This window comes from Chenopodium quinoa, unplaced genomic scaffold (genome assembly GCF_001683475.1).
Source record: "Chenopodium quinoa cultivar QQ74 unplaced genomic scaffold, ASM168347v1, whole genome shotgun sequence".
Lineage (NCBI taxonomy): Eukaryota > Viridiplantae > Streptophyta > Magnoliopsida > Caryophyllales > Amaranthaceae > Chenopodium > Chenopodium quinoa.
Genome location: NW_018742879.1, coordinates 3,577,118 through 3,597,888, shown reverse-complemented (window position 1 = coordinate 3,597,888; position 20,771 = coordinate 3,577,118). Strand labels below are relative to the sequence as shown.

The following is a 20,771-nucleotide window of genomic DNA, read 5'->3' as shown; positions in this document are numbered from 1 at the left end:
TTATCATGTAAGATTATATCAATAAATTTTCAGATTTTTGGAAATTGATGATCTTATCAGATAATGTCATTGTCCATTATTTTCTCTATGTATACTTGATGATTTTCTGGGTAGATACAGATTGTAGTTGAATATGCAGTGCTTATTTCATACAAGTTAAACCCATATTCCAATCATTTAGCCTACTGTTTTGTATGAATATTATTAGTTCATGAAATTAGAGAAACAATAATAGGGTCGATGTTATAGACCTTATAGTAGTAATTGCATCGTTTTATCAAGAAAATTAATTCAGAATGTCTAGCAATTGTCATGTTGTTACAATAGCAACACTAATTATTCATGTCATACTTCGGTTTGCTTTGATTGTTATAGCTGCACCTCAAAGTTCACTTGTTACATATTTGCCAGGATTTAGTGGCAGCTTTCCTTCTAAGCACTACTCTGGGTAAGCGTTACATTCATTTTTGTCTTTCTGATTTTGTTTAGTATGTACAATGAATAGATCAAATGTAGAGCTGATCGAATCAACCTGGCCTGTCAGCCATTTTCCGGCTTGATTAGTTAAAGAAAAAAGCCGATTTTGGGGTCTGACTCGACCTAAATCGAATATTTTAGGGGTGATCTAGGTTCCCAAAGATACGGGCATGCTTCATAGGATGTATGGCCTAGCCAAATACGTCCTATGATCAACTCTAACCGAACATGATTTTTAACTTTTTATAATTTCATTATTGTTGAGTGAAAATGGATGAGATGTTTTGTTTTTGATATTTGAATTATTATTGTTATTGCATGTTAGTGTTCAAGGTATGTGCCAATTGATGAACATAACGCGATACACATGTTCTACTATTTTGTGGAATCTGAAAGAAATCCTGCAAAAGATCCTGTTGTTTTGTGGCTTAATGGTGGACCTGGATGTTCAAGCTTAGGGGGCTTAGTTTATGAGCATGGTAACTCTTTTTACCCCTGCTTTTTCAATATAGTACAATAGTACTTTATTGTTGGCCCGAGGTTAAAGATCTTAACTTTTGGCACCAACGGATGTACAATGTTTTATGATTTATGAGGTGTCAACTCACACCCCGTACTTCTAAAGAACAACAATCTGCTATAATAATTTCGCATTCACAATAGAAAGAAGTTATGATGAGATATTTAATTGTTTGTTGCTTGTCACCTACTTTCATTGTTTAATGATCAAATTTGTGTGTTGTCAAACATGAAAGTAAAAAAGGTACATGTATTGCGAAAAGAAAAAGTTTGATGAGAGAAATTTGATATTTGATTTTCTGTTGGAATTGTTAAGTAATTGCATTTGAAAATATACATAGGCCCATTCAATTTCGAAGCGTCCGGCCCAATTAGTTCTGAAGATTTGCCAAAGCTGCATCCTAATCCATATAGCTGGTCTAAGGTATAATCCTACAACTTTTTTACATACTTCAGACTAACTTTGAACAATTATTGAAGAGTTCATTATTAAATTACTATTATAATCTCATAATTTATATTGTTTATGCTAATTAACTAGTCTGTTTAGCAGGTGTCCAACATTATCTACTTAGATTCTCCTGTAGGTACTGGCTTTTCTTTCTCAAGGAACACAAGTGATTACATAACTGGGGACTTAAAGACTGCCAAAAATACACACATTTTTCTGCTAAAGGTATATATTTGCTTGTCAAAATATAATAAAAAAAAGTCTAATTATATAACTTGTTAACTTACATGAGGCAAAATGTCCTATATAGTAGATACCTTCAATGTGCAAACTTTAGTTAAACCTTCGGTTAGGATGCTATATGGACATTTCGCCCCTTATTAGTTGCCTAACTGTTAGGTATGCAATAATTAATATAGTGTAACTTTATGAACTAATATTGTAGTAGACGTTTAAGCTTCACAGAAGCATACCCTAATTCCATGTTATTTGTATGAAATTTGATATGCTGCAAATGTAGTGGTTTGAGATGTTTCCAGAGCGCCTTAACAACCCATTTTTCATTGCTGGAGAATCATATGCCGGTATTTTTATACCAACTCTTGCACTTGAAATAATGAAAGGTATCTAATAGATTTCATAGAACACATAGTAACCATAGAAAGGAGAGGGTGATGTATTGTTTATTTTCAATCTCATGGTTGATTTTTTGTAGGACTTGACTTAGGCTCAAGGCCAATCATTAACATAAAGGTAAGCACCTTCTGATATTATAGAAATTGTGATACAGAATACTATCTTCCGGACATTCTATAGTAGTATATGTAACTACGGGGTAACATTTTCGAAACAGATGGATTAACAAATTACAGCAGGTAACAATTTTTCCTCTACATACAGGGCTATATGATAGGAAATGGAGTTGCTGATAAATACTTTGATGGGAACGCTGCTGTTCCTTTTGCTCATGGAATGGGCTTGATCTCAGATGATCTATATCAGGTAATCTTGAAGGTTGTTTACAAAGCAGTAATCAAACTGCTTAAGCCCGGGTTTTAATCTCAATTATCTGCATTCCTGCAGGAAATTGTCGATGTATGTCATGGCAGCTATTTAACACCATCAAGCAAAACATGTCAAAGCAAACTCGACAAGTTTGATGATGTAATTGATTTCATCTTTTTTTGAATGAAAATTTATGTTCTCTTACAGAAAGATTGTTGACTTTCTTTGCCTTCTGATTAACAATAGGTCACTGAGAATGTGAATCATTATAACATCTTGGAACAATGCTATGATTTTTATTATGATGAAGGGTATCAATGCTATAGCTGCAATAATGACAAAGATCTTGATTATGCTAATATGAAATCGTCAAGAAGCTTTGGCAAATTTGGACACAATGAGAGGCGTCTTCCTGTCCAGAGAACATTTTCAGATCATAAAATTAGTTCACTTTGGTCACAAGTTATCAGCAATGTTAGTACTTTATGTCATGTAAGTAAAAGTTACTGTAAATTTTATACTAATTCCTGTGTTCCGGTGCAAATTGTCATTACTTGTCGTCTGTCAGTCATGCATTGATGAATGCACAAAGAATACTAATGATCCTTTAAATTTTAGAATTTAGATCAATGCTTTACTTGTAATCTTTTCCAGTTTGAAATTTTAGCTATAAACAGGAAAGAAGTTCCAAAAACAGAAAAAGTCGCTTCAAATTAATATGTAGTCGGTTCTCAAGATCAACATGACTAACTAATGAGTATCCATAAACTGGAAATTGACAATGATATTATTGATATATACCGAACTGGCCCTTAAGTTTCGAATTTCGATACATTACTGATATTGCAGTCCCCAATTCACTGTCATAGTAGAGTTCTCTACTCTGTTAATGTTAAGGACTCACTTCCACTTCATAACTTTTTATCAGAGTGATATGGCTCCCATCCTGTGGCTTAACAATAAGGCAGTCAGGAAAGCAATCATGCTGCAGAGGTAGGATAATCACCTATGATCAGTTCTTGGTAAAGCCATATAGAAAACAACCAAATCTATTGACAAGCTTGATACCCTGGCAATTTTGCATCAGGAAAGTGAAACTGGCAGATGGGATTCTTGTACAGACCGCCTCACATATCATCGTGATGTTGGGAGCATGATTGAATACCATAAGAGGCTTATTTCTATGGGCCTGCGGGTGCTCATATACAGGTATGTCAGCATTTAGTGGTCACATAAATCTGAGTCTAGAGTTTAGCATTGTGCATTTCCATAAATTCTTCGTAGACTAATAGATGCTTTAAACTGAATCTTGTAGCGGAGACCATGACATGGTGGTGCCATATACTGGAAATGAAGCATGGACAAGATCACTTGGTTACAAAATCATCGACGAGTGGAGACCATGGTTTACAAATGGACAAGTTGCTGGGTACATTCATTCTACTAAAATCTTAAGAATGGTAAAGCTAAAATATCAGAGAATTATGGTGCACTTGATAATCATCCTATTGATTGCAACCTTCAGGTTTACACAAGGTTATGACAAGAACCTCACCTTTCTTACTATTAAGGTCAGCAGCCCATACGAATCTTACTTGCTTTTCTGTTGTATAATCCATAGTAGTTAGTTATTAATAGTACTCATATGAATCATATCTTTTATCCTAATATACATATAACAGAAAGTTCTTCAAACATGATAATTATGTCCTCATAATTGGCTACTGATTATTGATCATCATTCTGTATGCTCTTTCAAAACAGGACGCCGGGCATATGGTGCCAGAAGATAAGCCTAGAGAAGCATTGGAATTTTATAGCCAATGGTTGGCAGGAAAGAAAATTTGAGAGATTTGGACTTAGAAGAAACAAGAAAGTCCAAGACACTGGTAAAGTATTCTTTAAGCTTTGCTATCTATAATCACCCTAACAAATAATTAAGGTGAAAATATACTTTGTATGTAATTTGCTCACCTATAGAGAAGCCAAGGTAAGTTGTTCAATACAATGAAACATTGTTTGATTGAAAAAAATTGGTATACAGATAACAGCTGAAACAAAATACAGATTATTGAGTTCTACTCGACATAAGTTACTCCAACATACAGCAGTAAGCTAGCTAATATCAATTTTTCGACTTTTTTGAAATTCCCCTCATACTAATCTTGATCCGTGTTATGTATAGAGATTGAATAAAAATATATTGAGGGAATTTGAACAGAAAGGCATGCAATGTGTGCTTGAAATGGGTTTGAGATAAGAATTTAAACCACAATTAGCAAATAAGTCAATTAAATGTATCTGAAACATAAAGAGACCAGCAGAAGCCTTTTAGAATGATATGTTTCATATTGTGTTCGCATGGAGGTGGTACATCAACGTCCGATTCTAGGAAAAAGGTCCCCTTTTTTTTCAATTATATAGAGACTCAGCATATTTGACACTTGGAAATATACTCATACTCGAAACTTCTAGCCATGTTTGAGTAATAACTCAATAAAGTGAGCGAAGTTGATCATACAGAACAGAACTAGCATTGGCATATAATAAACGAAGTGAACAAAATTAAAGTTACACTTATGCAATGTTAAACAAGTAAATGGTCAGAGTTGATGACCTTGCTAATCAGATTTGAGGCCTGTATAATACTCTCGAACTAAGACATCAATGAATCATGAAGGAAAAGATTAGCAATCATTATTTCCTGGATTCTTATTTAAGGAATAGATATTATAATCATGAACTAGTATGATGGCTCTTCCATAAGCCCTGGAAAGCTCAAGAACATGTCGTTTTCTTGATCCAACATCACCTCCAAAAATGATGAAGCATCCGAAGAAGCTATTAATGGTGAAGAACCAGCTTGGATTTCCTTACAATCAACCCCTCTATTGTCATTAATCAACAAATATTCTGCCAAATTATTCTCATCTTGCTCTTGTACCCGACTTTGAGCTGGTTTGAACGCCTCCTCTAGGAGAAAATCATGCCAACTAAAACACTCAGGGGACTTGGCCATTTCCCCTGCATTATTATAGCCTTAAGAACAAGCTGATGTTGATGAATTCGATGATGATTTAGGTGAAGGTAAGCTTAAGAAATCATAGCTGTTGTTATTGGGTGGTACATTAGTATCGGAATTTGGTCCTTCAGTGACAAGGCTTATAGCTTGCAGTTGAGACAGAAGGTCTAGGGAGTGACTGTTGCTGCTATTCATAGCATAGTTGTTTTGCATAGGTAAGACATTATTATGAGATACTTGTGAATTCGAGAGGAAAGTGTATGAAGGTGTAGTAAAAGAATCTGGTTTCGGAAGGCTGGATGTGTTATTGCTAGCTTTCTTCAAATCCTTCTGAAAGTTCCGATATACTTTGGGGTGTCAGAAGACCTAGAAACACCGCCAATGTTCCCATAATCCGCTAGGATTTGGGAGAATGGTTTATGAGTTATGGGATCAATCCCCATCTCAGTTAGCTTCTTCCTTAACTTGGTATTCCAATGGTTCTTTATGTCATTTTCTGATCTTCCTGGTAGCTGATGCGCTATTAAACCCCACCTAAATGCAACAAACATTATATGAGACTTAAAATCTTACAAAAGGGAGAAGGGTGAATGCACATTAGATAATTTTAAATTTCAAACGTACATAACCAAGGGCTGATACACATATCCCCGAAACAAAATTCACTCTCCAAGGACATGTAGGTAGTTTGTGAGATATCTAAGGGCATTTCCTGAGCATCCTTAAAAAAAGGTGGCTTTTCGGGAGAATAAAGGGTGAGTCCACTCCTAGAGATGGGTCAATCATTTCTCGTGTGTAACCCAACAATGTAACTATATAAATTTTTTTAGACTATTAAGAAATTGGAGATCGAGAACTAGTACTGCATCAAAGCATATCAAAGAATTTAGGGAATTGATCACTTACCAAAAGCAGAAAATCTGAATTACTTAGTAACAAGATTATACTAAAACAGGTTTAAAATGCATTATTCTTTTTAAGGTGGAGACGAAGTAACCTGCTACCAACAGCAGCATGAAGCTTGATGATAAGCTCCTCTTCCTGTTGAGTGAAACCCTCATCATGTAGATCATACCTCTTATAATTATTATAATTATTATTATTATTACTATTCCACCTTAATCTACAATTCTTCCCACATCTTTTTGTACCTAAAAAAAGAAAATTTTGCATTCAATCATCAACCAAAACTAATATAAATCAAACTTTTCATACACTAATAATTAAAATTATAACTTAATCATGCATGTTACACAACATTACAACAATGTGATTATAACTACCTGTTTTTCTTGGAACAGAACTCCAATTCGTCATCCCCTGCTTTGATACATACGCGAATGTAGTACCATCTTTATCTTCACCCCAAGCTCCCTTCCTCGCATTTAGTTTATCACAACATGGAGGAGGTCTTACCATCTTAAGTATATCTTCTTAGCATATAAATTATTATGTTAGCTTATATTTGCAAATTAAAAGATCATTATAGATAAAATGTAAGAAAATAATGAAGGTATAAAGTTTATGCTACAAATGATGTATTTATTTTTTTCTTAAGAGAAAAAATTGGTTAGGAATAGGAATGAGTGTAAGAGGAACATAAAATGAGAAAAGCATGAGACTTTTACGATGCATCTCGTCTAAACTAAACTTTCATGATATATGCATTGTAATGAAGATGATCAAGTAAAATGGATGAAATAAATGTTTATAATTTCTTTCATTTTCTCTTTCTAAAATTTGAATTGCATGGCTCTAAGGAAATACAGGTTCAATTTGGGTGACTAATTTGGTTAGAGTTGTAGAACTATACTAATTTAAAATATGTATTTGTTTAGACTTGTTGGTTATTGTGAAAGAGAATGACTTTGTTTTGGATTCTAAACGATCATATATAAACTTATCGAACATTATACTGAAATTTTTAGAAACTTACTTTAATTCAATTATATAAACGACTTCGGTATGAAGAATTAATTGATCCTCCCATCCGACTTGAACACTTTCTCACTTCTTGCATAAAACTGTGAATCTATCATAACTTGAACAATTATTTGTGAAACTAAGGGAGTAATACTTACAAGCAAGTATTTTGTATTAGGAGATGCAATTATTTAATTTTATCCGAAATTGTACTAAGATCTTCGTGAAAAACTTTATTTTATCACGTGTTCATCTCAATTAATCCGAGAGTATTTTTAAAGTTTTTTAAAGCTATCAATCGTATATGCTTAAATAATGTCAGTTATTATGTTAAAATACTCCAAACAATTTATATTAAATCTGATGATATAAACAACTAATAAAATTTACACTACTGGTCAGACAATATACATTGAAATTTTAAAATTACTTAGTAAATCTTACTCTTAAAAATCAAAATTTCATGTCAAACTATAGCCTTGACCCTTTTTTTTTTTTTTGTGATTTATATCATTTGACGCGTATGAGTATGATATGAACTTGCTTGTTTGTTACAATGATTTATAATAATCCATGAAAATCTCCATGATAATTAGTTGGTCATTACAACTACTAACAACATGTATACTGTATACATGGGCAGCAGTCTGAACCCATATATATGCATGGGAAAATATGGCGTGATGTATAATTAAATTAAATAAATTTGCAAAATTAATTAAGTCCCTTAAAAGCTAAATCATGGTATACGTATACCACATTATTTGGCCAATATAATGCCCACATTAAACTTACAAAAGTGAGTGAATTGTTGAATATTTTAACTTATGTTTTGCGTCTTTGCCTGCCTATATAGCCTTTGCCGTTAGGAATCCAATCCTAGAGCCTTAAAGGCCAAAAATAATGTTATTTAAGAATTAAGATGCATCACTATATTGGCTCCTCCTATACTTTATTCAACTTGAATCTAAACTATTTCTAAAATTAAATGTATTCTTTTTTTGTTTCCTTTTTTTTTTTTTGAGTAAATTTAAATGTATTCTTTCTTACCTACATTGAGCTATATTTGAAATAGATCAATACTCTCTCTGCTTTATTAGTATTCTTTATTTTATTTTATTCTTTTGGTTAGATGTTTTTTTTTTTTTTTTTTTTTGACGGTAGATGTGTTTTTATTGATTTATTTTTAATACGAGTATTCTTTGTGGCATAGTAACGAAAATTCTCTTTTTTTCCTCATGGCTTATCCTATCATATGATTCCATTAATAAGATGGAGTATAATATATCTTTAAACAGCATTATCTGACTCTTCGAACAACTGCTACTTAATATTCATGTATGTGTCAAAACAAAATAACTTTTACAATATTTAATAATTTATATAAAAGAAATTAATTACAATGTAACATCCTTTTAGATTCGTTTCAATGTTAAATTTCATAATTTCTACTTATACACAATCGAATGTATTAATGTTTACAAATGTGCATTGAAACTAAGCAAAAGCAAGTGAGTTGAACTTTCAAATCGGGGGAGTATACAAATACGCAGGGGCGAAGCAAGGATTTTTTTATCAAGGGGGTCAAACTTAATAAATGTCTTAATATCTCATGGACAGATATAGTATTCAAATGTGAAAAAATAGTGAGACCAAGTTTTATTAAAAAAACCAATGAAAATGTATGGAAAAGGGAATTTAATGCCTAGGGTTGTGCTATAACTTATTACTCCCTTCGTTTCGTAATAATCGCAACATTAGGTGTTGCACAAAGTTTTAAAAAAAATTATAAAGTAGGGACCAAAAGATGAATATTATAATATAAAATATAGTTATTGCCTTATTGGAGATATGTTTAATTGTTAGTATGAGAGAAAAATTATAAAAAAAAAATAGTGTAATTGGTAGAAGAGAAATAATAAAATAGTAGTGGGTTTTTACCAAATAAGGATGTGTTGCAATTATTATGAAACGAATGTAAAAAAAAATGTTGCGATTATTACGAAACGGAAGGAGAATATGAAATACTCGTAAAAAAAATCTTATAAAAATGCAAGGAGCAAGTCTCAAACTTATTACTCCCTTCGTTTCGTAATAATCGCAACATTAGGTGTTGCACAAAGTTTTAAAAAAATTATAAAGTAGGGACCAAAAGATGAATATTATAATATAAAATATAGTTATTGCCTTATTGGAGATATGTTTAATTGTTAGTATGAGAGAAAAATTATAAAAAAAAATAGTGTAATTGGTAGAAGAGAAATAATAAAATAGTAGTGGGTTTTTACCAAATAAGGATGTGCTGCAATTATTATGAAACGAATGTAAAAAAAAATGTTGCGATTATTACGAAACGGAAGGAGAATATGAAATACTCGTAAAAAAAATCTTATAAAAATGCAAGGAGCAAGTCTCAAACTTGGGACCTCCAAATAGATCCCTTTACTCTACTACCAACTCAACTATGATGCATTCAACATAAGTATTTGCAACATTTAATATACAATCAAAACCAAGGGGGAGGCCATGGCTCACGACAGCCTCCCCCCCCCCCCCCCCCCCCCCCCCCCCCCCCCTCGGTTCTGCCACTGCAAATACGAAATACAATCCTTACTAAACTGAATCAAATCAAATCATACTCTACAGATTACAACTCTTTACCACTTCTAAAATTGAATTGGATAAGAATAGCTCGAAAACTCATATATGACTTACCTTGTTTAAAGTCATATCCCAAATCATCATAGCAAATTCGTACTTACACATTAAAAAAGAAATCTACAAATTGTGAATTATGAATTTGTGATGATGTGAATTACATGTATATTCCATGCACAATCCATAAAAGGATTCGTTACAATAAAAAAAATATTTAAAAAGAAACATACATAGGGTTAAATTATGATATTCATTGTATTCTACAATTAGAATGAATGTTGCAACCCACTTGGACCGATTTTTAGACGAGTCAAATAATTATATTCAGGCATTCAGCCGAATGCCAACCAACAATTACATGTTAATATTATATATATGCTAAGTTATTAATCCAAATTTTAAGCATATTATTCTGCGCTAATTATTGATGCCCAAGTAATCATTTTTAGTGTATGTATTCAGATTATATGTTTGTTGTATTTTTCATTTTTGTTTTTATTAATAATTTTAGGTAAGTTGAATACAAGTCCCAGACATGTGGGTAACAACTAAGATGACAAATTTTCGAATTTTTGGAAGAAAATATGACATTTATTCTAAGATTACATTCTCTTGAAATCATCTAATAATGATGATGTATTCCATTAGTATAATATTTATTTTTGGTTGTCAAATTTAAGGGATTTTTTAATGTTTTTTGCATATAATAATAATCAGAAAAGACTACTTTACATGTACATTTTATTTGGTTTACTTTAATTGCAATTTAAGGAAATATTAATATATTATTTGAGATTGTTAATCAAGTCTAAATTGCCTGTATTGTGAAAAGATTAGGATGTGGGCTGTGTGGCTAAAAGATGAGTTGGATTGATGGGACCATACCTATTATTTTTATTACTATTGGGTTTGGATATTAGCAAACAGGTATGGCCTATTGAATAGCTTGTAGAAATGATTGATAATTGAACTAGTGTACATAGTTCTGGAATACAAATTTGAATTTGAGACTTGCATAAGTACATCAACTGTTCTCATTTTAGAATCTTCTTCACGAGCAATTTCATGGTATTAGATAACAATTTAAAATATTTTTTAAAGCATACTTTTATTATTATTAGAATGTATGTCAAAAACACATTGATATAATTAACGTTTATTTTTATTTAATATTTTTATTTTTATCTCTCTTAATCAATATCTTCAGAGTGTTGGTTAACTTTTGCCTATAAGAATAAGAAAGTGTTTATTGCAAACATAAAGCGAAATAAACCAAAGTATGAAAATTATTAAATCAAATAATAACATTGAAGAACTAATCATTAAAATGACCAATGGCATTGTAAACTAATCAACATATATGTAATTGTCATCTAATTTAGCTGGTTAATTCTTGGGTGGTATCTAGGATCTATTAATCTAAGATCAAACCTTGTTTATGTAGTTTTATTTGCCCATTTTGGCTATTTTATTTACACCGAAAATTCAAGGAATAATCGATCTTGATATTCGCTTTCATAAGAAAAAAGTTGTATATGAGAGATGATATCTTAAACAAACTTTTGATATGAAATCATGATAAAATTGCAATGTATTTTAGGTAAATATAGCATTAGGTCGGCTCGCCTAAAGCACAACACATTATTACGGAGTGTCGTATTTAAGTTGGGTTGTATCTATTAAAAAGACACGGTATGAATGTATTGAAGATACTACTGTCAGCGTGTCATGAGTTTGTTATGGCAAGAATGCCACATCAGCAATTAGTTATAACAGATTTATTGAGTTTGTTACAGCTTCTTCTAGAATATTCTTACATTGTATTATTGTAATACATGATATAAATACTCTATTTCCTGATGTAATCTATTTCATTCAAAATTAATGAAAACACAAATTTCTATTTAGATTTTCTCCCTCTAATTTTCTCTGTTTGATAACATGGTATCAGAGCTGAAAATCTATTTTTTTTTTTTTATTGAAATCTTCACAAATTCTTTGATCTAAAACCAATCTTGCAGGATTTCTTCATTGTTCTTCCTAAAATGAATTGTTCCAGTTTGATTTTCTCTGAATCTCTTTCTGAATCATCAAATTCTTTTTGATTTTCTACTTCAAATTCATAAATCATGACATGCTGGTAGTAGTATTTTCAATAAAATGAATAGCACAGCAAATCACAACAAAATAAGTGGATTTTAGCTTGGACATATATAAGCACTGCACAACACATTCAACATAACGTACATGTAATTATTGGGTTGAGTCATGGACCAATGACACCAATCCTAGTACACAAGCTTGGCATGAATCACAATACAAATTTTATAAAACTTTGACTTCATTAATTAATTTTAACTATAAAAACAAGAAATCCAAAATAAACATTGTTCGTTCTTTAATTTCATTTTTAGTATGGAGTACTCGTTACTTTGTAGGAGTCACCAAGAAATAATGTAATCTTATACGAGTACTTCGTATACATTATCCAATGTCATCAATGACATAAGAACCAAACATATAGTAGCTGGAGAAAACAGTTACATAACCGAAGAGCATTTAAGTCATAGTTAGTTACAACTAAACAAAAATGAGGTAATTTTCACTTTAATATTCACCAACCAAAAATGAATCTTCTAATGCTAATCTTTTGATGTGACATAATAATAATTTGCCGTTAATTAGCTCTTAATATTCACATCTCCAACGGTCAATTTTGGACCCACTATTAAGTTTGTAAGTTGTCAACTTCAAATTTGTATTGGCCTTTACTATATGCCATGGTCAATTTGGTCATGGTATTACGGACATATGACCCCTTCGTTTATTAATTATCTTTACGTGTTATGAAATTTTCAAATTTTGCATTAATTTTGTGTTGGCTTGCCAAATTTGACCTGATTAATATCATGGGAGTCTTCGTTAATCATGTCTATAATCATATATATAGAAGTTGTTTAATGTTATGCTATCCCCTTACAAGTCAAGATTACGTTATTTCATGTGCTAATTAGCTTTACTTTCATGGAATGAATGATTATGACCCTATTCTAATCTTTCATACAAAATTACTCACATGTATGGATTTATAGCGATTAATTGATTCGATAATATTTGTTTAGTGGTTAAGACTGAAAGTCAACTTAATATATATTTCCCTTGTGAATCATTTAGAAAAAAAAATAAAAATTGATACACCTAGTTAATCGGTGATCAATTAAAATATCTAACGCAAATAGACTCGCCATTTTAAATAATGATTCGAATAAGTAACAAAACAAAATAAAACCATCTTTCATTGATTTTTACTCCGCAGCCCGCATAAATTAAAGTCAAATTAGGTTATATATTGGTGGTAAAAAATTTAGTAAATAAAAGTATTAATGAATGTCATTTTATAGTATTGTCTTTCAATGTGTGCAAATGTAACAAGGTTAATAAAATTTTACAATACATATTACTCCTTCTGTGTTTTGATAGTATTGTCGAGGCATAATTTAGATCATTAATATCTTTAATTGCCTATTAGTTAAATTGTAAAAATAAATTTAAAAAATAATAATGAAAATAGACATTGTAACTAACTCAATGATATACAGAGTATTGTATAATACATTAACATTTATCCATTTCATAATAGTAAAAACTTTAGTGCATAAATCAAAGTGATACAAAAAAAAAAAGGAGAGAGTATATTAAATATCAACAATTTTAGTACTCGTAGCTAATTATTGTGTGACGAATTAAGGAGATATAAGATTTTTGCATTGCAAATTTGACTATTCTCGATCTTGTTTTTCTTGCATTTAGAAAATCAAAAGAATGTTTTGGTAATTGTTTATAATAATGTGGAGAAGGACGTCGCTCACGTCAGTGATCAAGATTCAAGAGGAAGTTGTGAAGGCATTATGGTGGACTGGTGGTGGTGTAACAACTATCGATAATTACAAGCTAATGCAAAGAAAAAACAATAGCGTCTATGGATTATTATTCCATGAAAATTACAGTAAGATATTATTGTAATTTACTTTAAATAACTTTTGAAGAGGCATTTTGGGCCCATTGGATGATTCTCCCATGGGTTAAAGGAAATAGTACGAGTATTAACTTTCAATTTGTATGTACTTAGATTTATGAAAATTGGATTCCTTGAATATTGAGCTCCCTACAAATATTTAGTTATCCTTACGATATACAGTAACATATAAATAAAAACAAAAAAGAACAGAAAGAGTAACTTCTCTTTGAAACTTTACAGAACTTTAAATTACATTGATTTATTGACACAAACGGCATAGAGCTTTAAGTTACATGAATCCGCATATCAAACAAAATAATATGGAATACCCTCTTTTATTGTAGAGTTTCAATTGATTACCCATTTACATAATGCAGAATTATAAAGCCTAAGTACAACACTGTTCTAATCACTTTAAATCCCATTGATCTTACTTGTTTGTTACTCCGTACATTATAAAATATAAAGAATTAGACCCTGTTCTTTGGAGCTTTTGAGCAGAGCAGAGCAGACCAGATTTCAATAGAATAAGTGTCAGCAGAGCAGAACAACTCATTTATACTCAGTGAAGCAAAGCAGACCACAATAGCTCAAAAGAACATAACCTTATTCGTATTTAATTGCAAATTAAACGGGATACTCCCTTCGTTTTTTTATTTGCATCACTTTCCATTTATGGATGTTTTTTTTATGCATCACTTCTATATTTGGTAATTTTGTATTATATTTTATTATTTCTCTTTCTTACTTTAAACTCCACTCAAATTATTTTATCATTTATCTCTTTTCCATGATCCCCACTTACATAATAAAAATATATAACTTCTCTCACATACTCTCTTTCATGATCTCCATCTTATTTTTACTATAATAATTTATTCACCCAATCACAATATTATATTGCTCTCCTAAAACTTTGTGCATTTTCAAGTAATGCAAATAAAAAAAACTAAGAAAGTATTTCTTATCAAAATTCATGAAAACTTATCAGATTAAATACCAAATCAAGATCCCTCAATCGAATAAATTGGGAAATTCCCCCATAACCCAATAAAGTTGATCAATAAATAAATAATGTTACTCAAAGGAGCCTTAAAAAAGCAACATAAAAACACTTGTAACTAAAGCTGCCTATTACATGCAATTGTTACTTTTCCAAATGCAAAAATAAAGCTTACAATTCCACTAACCCATTACTTCATCTATATACTCCACTGTATTATGAACATGACTACCATCCACTCTCATTAATTTACTCCCACAATCTTTAATTCTATCATTTTCTCACTTAATTACATTTACCACCCTTAATTAATTATACTAACCTACGTAACGGCAATAATTAAATTAAATAATCTCCCCATTCTTTTGTCTTTTTACATAACACAAGTAAAAATTTAATCATTTAATTAATTTTCAAATTTCTTATTTTGGTTTGAAATATTCAAATTTAAGTAAAATTTATTTAAGTTGAAAGTACACCCACCAATATCAGATTCTCTCCTGAAAGTTAGAGAGAGAAAGTGCAGAGAAGAAGAAGAGAGAGAAAAATAGCTGTTGAGGAAGTCGGTCGGTTCATCTCCTTCACTCTCTTTCTCTTCTCCATTTGTTCCTCTTTCTCTCTCTAAATTCTCTTGCATTTTTTCGTCGTTCTCTCTCTCTAAACCCCCTTTGGAAACGCGTTTCTTTCCTTTTCTGTGTTCTTGTTGATGACCTAACTCAACTCTCTTTCTCTCTAGAGCTTTCTCTATCTAGAAAAAGCAGTTACTTCTCCCTTAATTCTCAATAACTCCCACTTAATTCTCACCTCGAGGATTAAAGGGGTTTCAGATTTCATCCCCAATTCCAAAACCCATATCTTAATTTCTCCAGAAAATCCCCAATTTTTCTGGGGTTTTTTTATTTGTAATTTTGATTTTTTAGAGTTAGGGTTTTTTTTGTTCTTAATTTGTAGTTGAAAAGTTCAATTTTGGGGGAAATTAGTGTAGTTATGAAGAGGGGAGGAGGAAAACTAGAGACATACTTGGGAGTAACACGAACTCGATCGGTTCAAATTCTGGCATTACTGGGTTTACTGTACATGATCTTCATGACATTTGAGGTACCCTTTGTTTTTAAAAGCGTTTCACAGGATACTTCTGGCGTTTCATTCCAAAACGATGCGTTTGTGAGACCTCAGCAGCTTGATAGTGAGGAAGAATTGCAGGAGAAAGAAGCTCCGATCCGACCGTTGAAAGAGCCGTTAAGGGCTTCATCAGTTTCTCCGAAACCTCAGCGTCAAATGAGGGAGTATAAAACACTTTCTGGGTTGATTTTTGATTGGAGAGCTTTAGATAGCACTGAAAAGGATGGATTTTCTGGGTTGCATAAATCTGCAATAACTGCATTTCAGTTGGGGGAGAAGCTTTGGGAGGATCTCAAGTCAGGGAAGATAAGAATCGATGTCGAAAAGGCGGCGGAGAATCGGACCGAGACATCGTGCCCGAACTCGGTTTCGCTATCTGGAGATGAATTTACAAAGAAAGGAAAGGTAATGGTATTGCCCTGTGGGTTGACATTGGGGTCTCACATTACTCTGGTGGGTAAACCAAGGATAGCTCATGCTGAACATGATCCAAAGATATCAATGTTGAAAGATGGTGATCAAAGTTTGATGGTTTCACAATTTATGTTGGAATTAATTGGGTTGAAAACTGTTGATGGCGAAGACCCACCAAGGGTTTTGCATTATAATCCTAGGTTGAAAGGGGATTGGAGTGGAAAACCTGTAATTGAGCAGAATACATGTTATAGACAGCAATGGGGAACTTCTGTTCGTTGTGAAGGGTGGAAATCTAGGCCTGATGAGGAGACTGGTGAGTTTTTAAAGATCTAATCTTTGTTAATATGATTTTGATTAATTGTATGTTGGATTATACTTGCTTGGATTGGTTGAAGCTGGCATAAGGGATTGCCTTTTGTAGTTGTTGGATAGAAATTTGAATTATATTTTTGGTTTGGAGTAGAATGATGGAGTTAACTGTGATTTTTGGTCAATTAGACTGGTGTTGACTTAAAAAAGGTGGATTTTTGTGATGTTTGTCCTAGATGTATGGTGGCTGTGGTAAATGAAGAATTGCATGATGATATGACTTAATGAATGATAATCTAGGATTAGCTCCCTGCTGATTTTAGCTCACATTGTTGCATGTTGTAACAACAAATTAAATAATGTATTGGTTGAGGCTCGAGGGACATGGGTGTGAAGGCTTGGGCGGTGTCAAAAGTTCAGTCTATTATCTGTGGTGTCATCAAGCTTTGATTACTGATATTTTGATTCTAGTACTGACCTAGTTATGTGCTTCTTGGTCTTTGTAGTTGATGGGCTGATTAAGTGTGAGAAATGGATCCGTGATGATGATAGTAATACTGAAGAATCCAGGGCAACATGGTGGTTTAGTCGGCTGTTGAGCAGGCCAAAGAAGGTGACAGTAGATTGGCCATTTCCTTTTGCTGAGGATAAGCTGTTTGTTATGACTGTTAGTGCTGGTTTGGAAGGTTATCATGTCAATGTGGATGGGAGGCATGTCACATCCTTTCCTTACCGAACGGTGAGTAAATTCCTTGAATCTTTTTAAGGATGTACTGCTGTTGTGCTTCTTCTGATATTGATTCTACAATGTTTCCAGGGCTTTTCACTGGAAGATGCAACTGGGCTGACATTGAAAGGAGACATTGATGTTCATTCTGTATTTGCTGCTTCTTTGCCATCATCACATCCTAGTTATGCTCCACAGAGACACCTTGAGTTCTCTGATAGATGGCAAGCTCCACCTCTCCCTAGCGGCCCTGTGGAGCTTTTCATTGGCATTCTTTCTGCAGGCAACCATTTCGCCGAAAGGATGGCTGTGAGAAAATCTTGGATGCAACATAGGTTAATTAAAAATTCCAAAGTGGTGGCCCGATTTTTTGTAGCATTGGTAGGTGGAGATGATATGTTTAAATCGCTCATTGTGTAAAAGTTGTGTAAATGAGTGGTTTAGCCTATGTGCTAACATGACACTGATTTTTTATATTTCAGCATGGAAGGAAGGAAGTGAACGTGGAGTTGAAGAAAGAGGCGGAGTTTTTTGGTGACATTGTTATTGTACCTTACATGGATAGCTATGACCTTGTTGTTGTGAAAACTGTAGCAATTTGTGAATATGGGGTGAGTGTTCCTACATTTGATTTAACTTCTCTCCTTCCAAGGTGCAATGCAACTTTAATGACAACCTCCTTTTGTTAACAGGTACGCACTGTCGCTGCAAAGCACATTATGAAGTGTGATGATGATACCTTTGTTCGGGTTGATGCGGTTATTAAGGAAGCAAACAAGATCCCCGAGGGTAGCAGCTTGTATGTGGGTAACATCAACTACTATCACAAGCCTTTGCGCAGCGGTAAATGGTCTGTCACATATGAGGTATGACTTGGGACCATGCTGCCCCCAACTAAATGTTTATTAGGTCTTGTGCTTACTAGTGTCTTCTATAAGTTTGTGTGAATCTTGCTTTTTGTTATGCTACTATTAGTTTGTGTTATTTTTTTCGTCATTAAATACGGAGTATCTTGCTATAGAACCTCTATTTTGGCCATTTCCTCAGCAAAATTATATGAATTTCAATAGATATTGCTGGGTTGCTTGACCAATATGTTTGCTATCAGAAGCTGAGATGCTTTCTTCAAAACTTTTGCTGTTAGTGCATATCCATTCCTGTTGTTTGTTTGCTAGTTTAGTCATTATTCGGCATTTTAGACATATTCAATTGAAGTATGTGCGATGATTCAATGTATCTATGTTAGAGACTTTTAACTGAATTGTACATTAATGTTTGCACTAGTAATAAATGTCATTAGCTATATCGTATGGAGTGTCATGTGCTGTGTTTTGACGTATGTTATCTTTGTGTTTCTAATCATCTTTCATGATGTAGTCGAAAAGTTCGTATTCTCCGCAATACAGCTTCAGGTTTTAACTTTGTGCTTTAATATCTGCATGCTTTTGGAGACGCTCATCTTTTGCTCATTATTGTTCACAAATTTGATTGAACGTTGATTAATTGTTTTCATGAATCACCATGGGGACCCAGAAAGAAAATAGAGCATATAATGGAACCTGAGCAGTGGCTGCAAAGTCTTAGAGTGTCATCATGTCAATATATGGTGCATGCCCACCTTCTATAGTGTGTGGGTGGGTGGGGGGGTTGTGAAGACTAAAGAGCGGTCCCTGTTACATGTCATCTTGCCAATAAGATTGATGAAATTGAACAAGGAAAGAGAGGCTTTAAGTCTGGCACTTTATTGATAGAGGATGAATGGGATGATGGTCATGTCTTGGTGTTCTAATATGACTGCTTCTTATGAATTGTCAATTTGTTTATCATGGTAATTAGCAGAATTGATGAAAAGTATCTCACTTTTTTGTCCGATTTTGTCTTCAGGAGTGGCCTGAGGAAGATTATCCACCTTATGCCAACGGACCAGGTTACATTTTGTCATCAGATGTCGCAAACTTCATTGTTTCCGAGTTTGAGAAACATAAATTAAGGGTATGATACTCTTCTAAATAAGAAAGAAGAGGGAAAAAAAAAGAAATTTTTTTATATCTCGATTAAAAACCGTATCTTTGTTTTAAATCTAAATTGTTATTATTCATCTCTTGCAGTTGTTTAAGATGGAAGATGTGAGTGTTGGAATGTGGGTGGAAAATTTCAACAGCACAAAACCAGTGGAATACGTTCACAGCCTCAAGTTCTGTCAGTTTGGATGTATAGAAGATTATTACACTGCTCATTACCAATCTCCGAAACAGATGATCTGTCTATGGAACAAGTTGCAACAGCTAGGCCGCCCAGTTTGCTGTAACATGAGATGATAGTTAGTGAATTACAGGGAAGCCAGCGCTGCCCTGTTCGCTGATCGTCGAATAGCTAGCAAATTTTTGAAGCCAAATATCAGTTCCCCTTTTTTGTAAATTCTGCAAAAGGTCCTTTTTTAGGTTGTTCTCTAGGACCATATAGGTGTCTAGTTCCAGATTCATTCATTATTTTCACCCACTTTCCTCCTTTCCTTTCTCTTACCATTATTCTAGTTTTTGTACCTTGGTCGAGTCGAGCCGTGATGATGATGAGAAATATGCACCCCTGGTGAACAGCCTTATCCAGTTGGAAGGTTTTGTAATCTAATGTAGAGAAAAAAACAGTACATGGAAATGAATCCTCAACTTTCCAGATACTGATCAGGTGTATATCTATAAATTATGATTGGATATGGAACCATTCTATGGTTATTAAATTAGAAGCTACTCTTTCACATTATCTTTTAATTTTCCACTCAATTTGGCTAAGTGGGAAAGGCCATGTGAGGAAGTTAGTTGCTTATATGGCAAAATTGGTAACCACCAATATTATTCTTTTAATCATTCTTAGCCGTGTATCCGTTCTCTTTGAGTTGCCCTTTTTTCTTTTTCTTTTTCTTTCTTTTTTTTTTTTTTTTTTTTGGGTCCTTTTGGGTTTGTCTCATATATTATAAATGATTATAGATTATCATGCTCCGTATTTAATGTATTCCCTCCATATAATATACAATTTTGATTTCTAAATATATACTCCTTTCATCCCATAATTTTGTGTACGTATTTCTTTTTGGATATGTTAAAATGTTGTTTTTAAAAATAG

General features: G+C 32.8%; 2 protein-coding genes and 2 pseudogenes across 2 annotated transcripts; 3 read left to right on the top strand and 1 right to left on the bottom strand.

Annotated features, from left to right (window-relative positions):
- The first annotated feature begins 296 nt into the window (after positions 1–296).
- LOC110726582 (serine carboxypeptidase-like 20) lies at positions 297–1,784 on the top strand. The gene is made up of 5 exons (XM_021906062.1): positions 297–448; positions 811–956; positions 1,338–1,420; positions 1,550–1,672; positions 1,761–1,784. Exons 1-5 carry the CDS (start codon positions 297–299, stop codon positions 1,782–1,784), a joined length of 528 nt encoding a protein of 175 aa, XP_021761754.1.
- Positions 1,204–4,538, top strand: LOC110726581 (annotated as a pseudogene).
- A 325-nt stretch (positions 4,539–4,863) lies between these two features.
- Positions 4,864–7,165, bottom strand: LOC110726543 (annotated as a pseudogene).
- Positions 7,166–15,549: 8,384 nt separating this feature from the next.
- LOC110726540 (hydroxyproline O-galactosyltransferase GALT6-like) lies at positions 15,550–20,515 on the top strand. The gene is made up of 7 exons (XM_021906023.1): positions 15,550–16,928; positions 17,431–17,663; positions 17,742–18,032; positions 18,134–18,262; positions 18,344–18,517; positions 19,536–19,643; positions 19,760–20,515. The coding sequence occupies exons 1-7, from the start codon at positions 16,064–16,066 to the stop codon at positions 19,967–19,969; spliced, it is 2,010 nt and encodes a 669-aa protein (XP_021761715.1). The 5' UTR covers positions 15,550–16,063; the 3' UTR covers positions 19,970–20,515.
- Positions 20,516–20,771: the final 256 nt, after the last annotated feature.

What these genes read in the sequence shown, in the direction of transcription:
- LOC110726582 (XM_021906062.1), top strand. Translation starts at nt 297, where the DNA reads ATGTCTAGCAATTGTCATGTTGTTACAATAGCAACACTAATTATTCAT. An exon ending in GGGCTTAGTTTATGAGCATG is followed by an intron (nt 957 to 1,337) that starts GTAACTCTTTTT and finishes AAATATACATAG; the next exon opens with GCCCATTCAATTTCGAAGCG. An exon ending in ATCCATATAGCTGGTCTAAG is followed by an intron (nt 1,421 to 1,549) that starts GTATAATCCTAC and finishes TCTGTTTAGCAG; the next exon opens with GTGTCCAACATTATCTACTT.
- LOC110726540 (XM_021906023.1), top strand. Translation starts at nt 16,064, where the DNA reads ATGAAGAGGGGAGGAGGAAAACTAGAGACATACTTGGGAGTAACACGA. An exon ending in TAGCAATTTGTGAATATGGG is followed by an intron (nt 18,263 to 18,343) that starts GTGAGTGTTCCT and finishes TTTTGTTAACAG; the next exon opens with GTACGCACTGTCGCTGCAAA. An exon ending in AATGGTCTGTCACATATGAG is followed by an intron (nt 18,518 to 19,535) that starts GTATGACTTGGG and finishes TTTTGTCTTCAG; the next exon opens with GAGTGGCCTGAGGAAGATTA.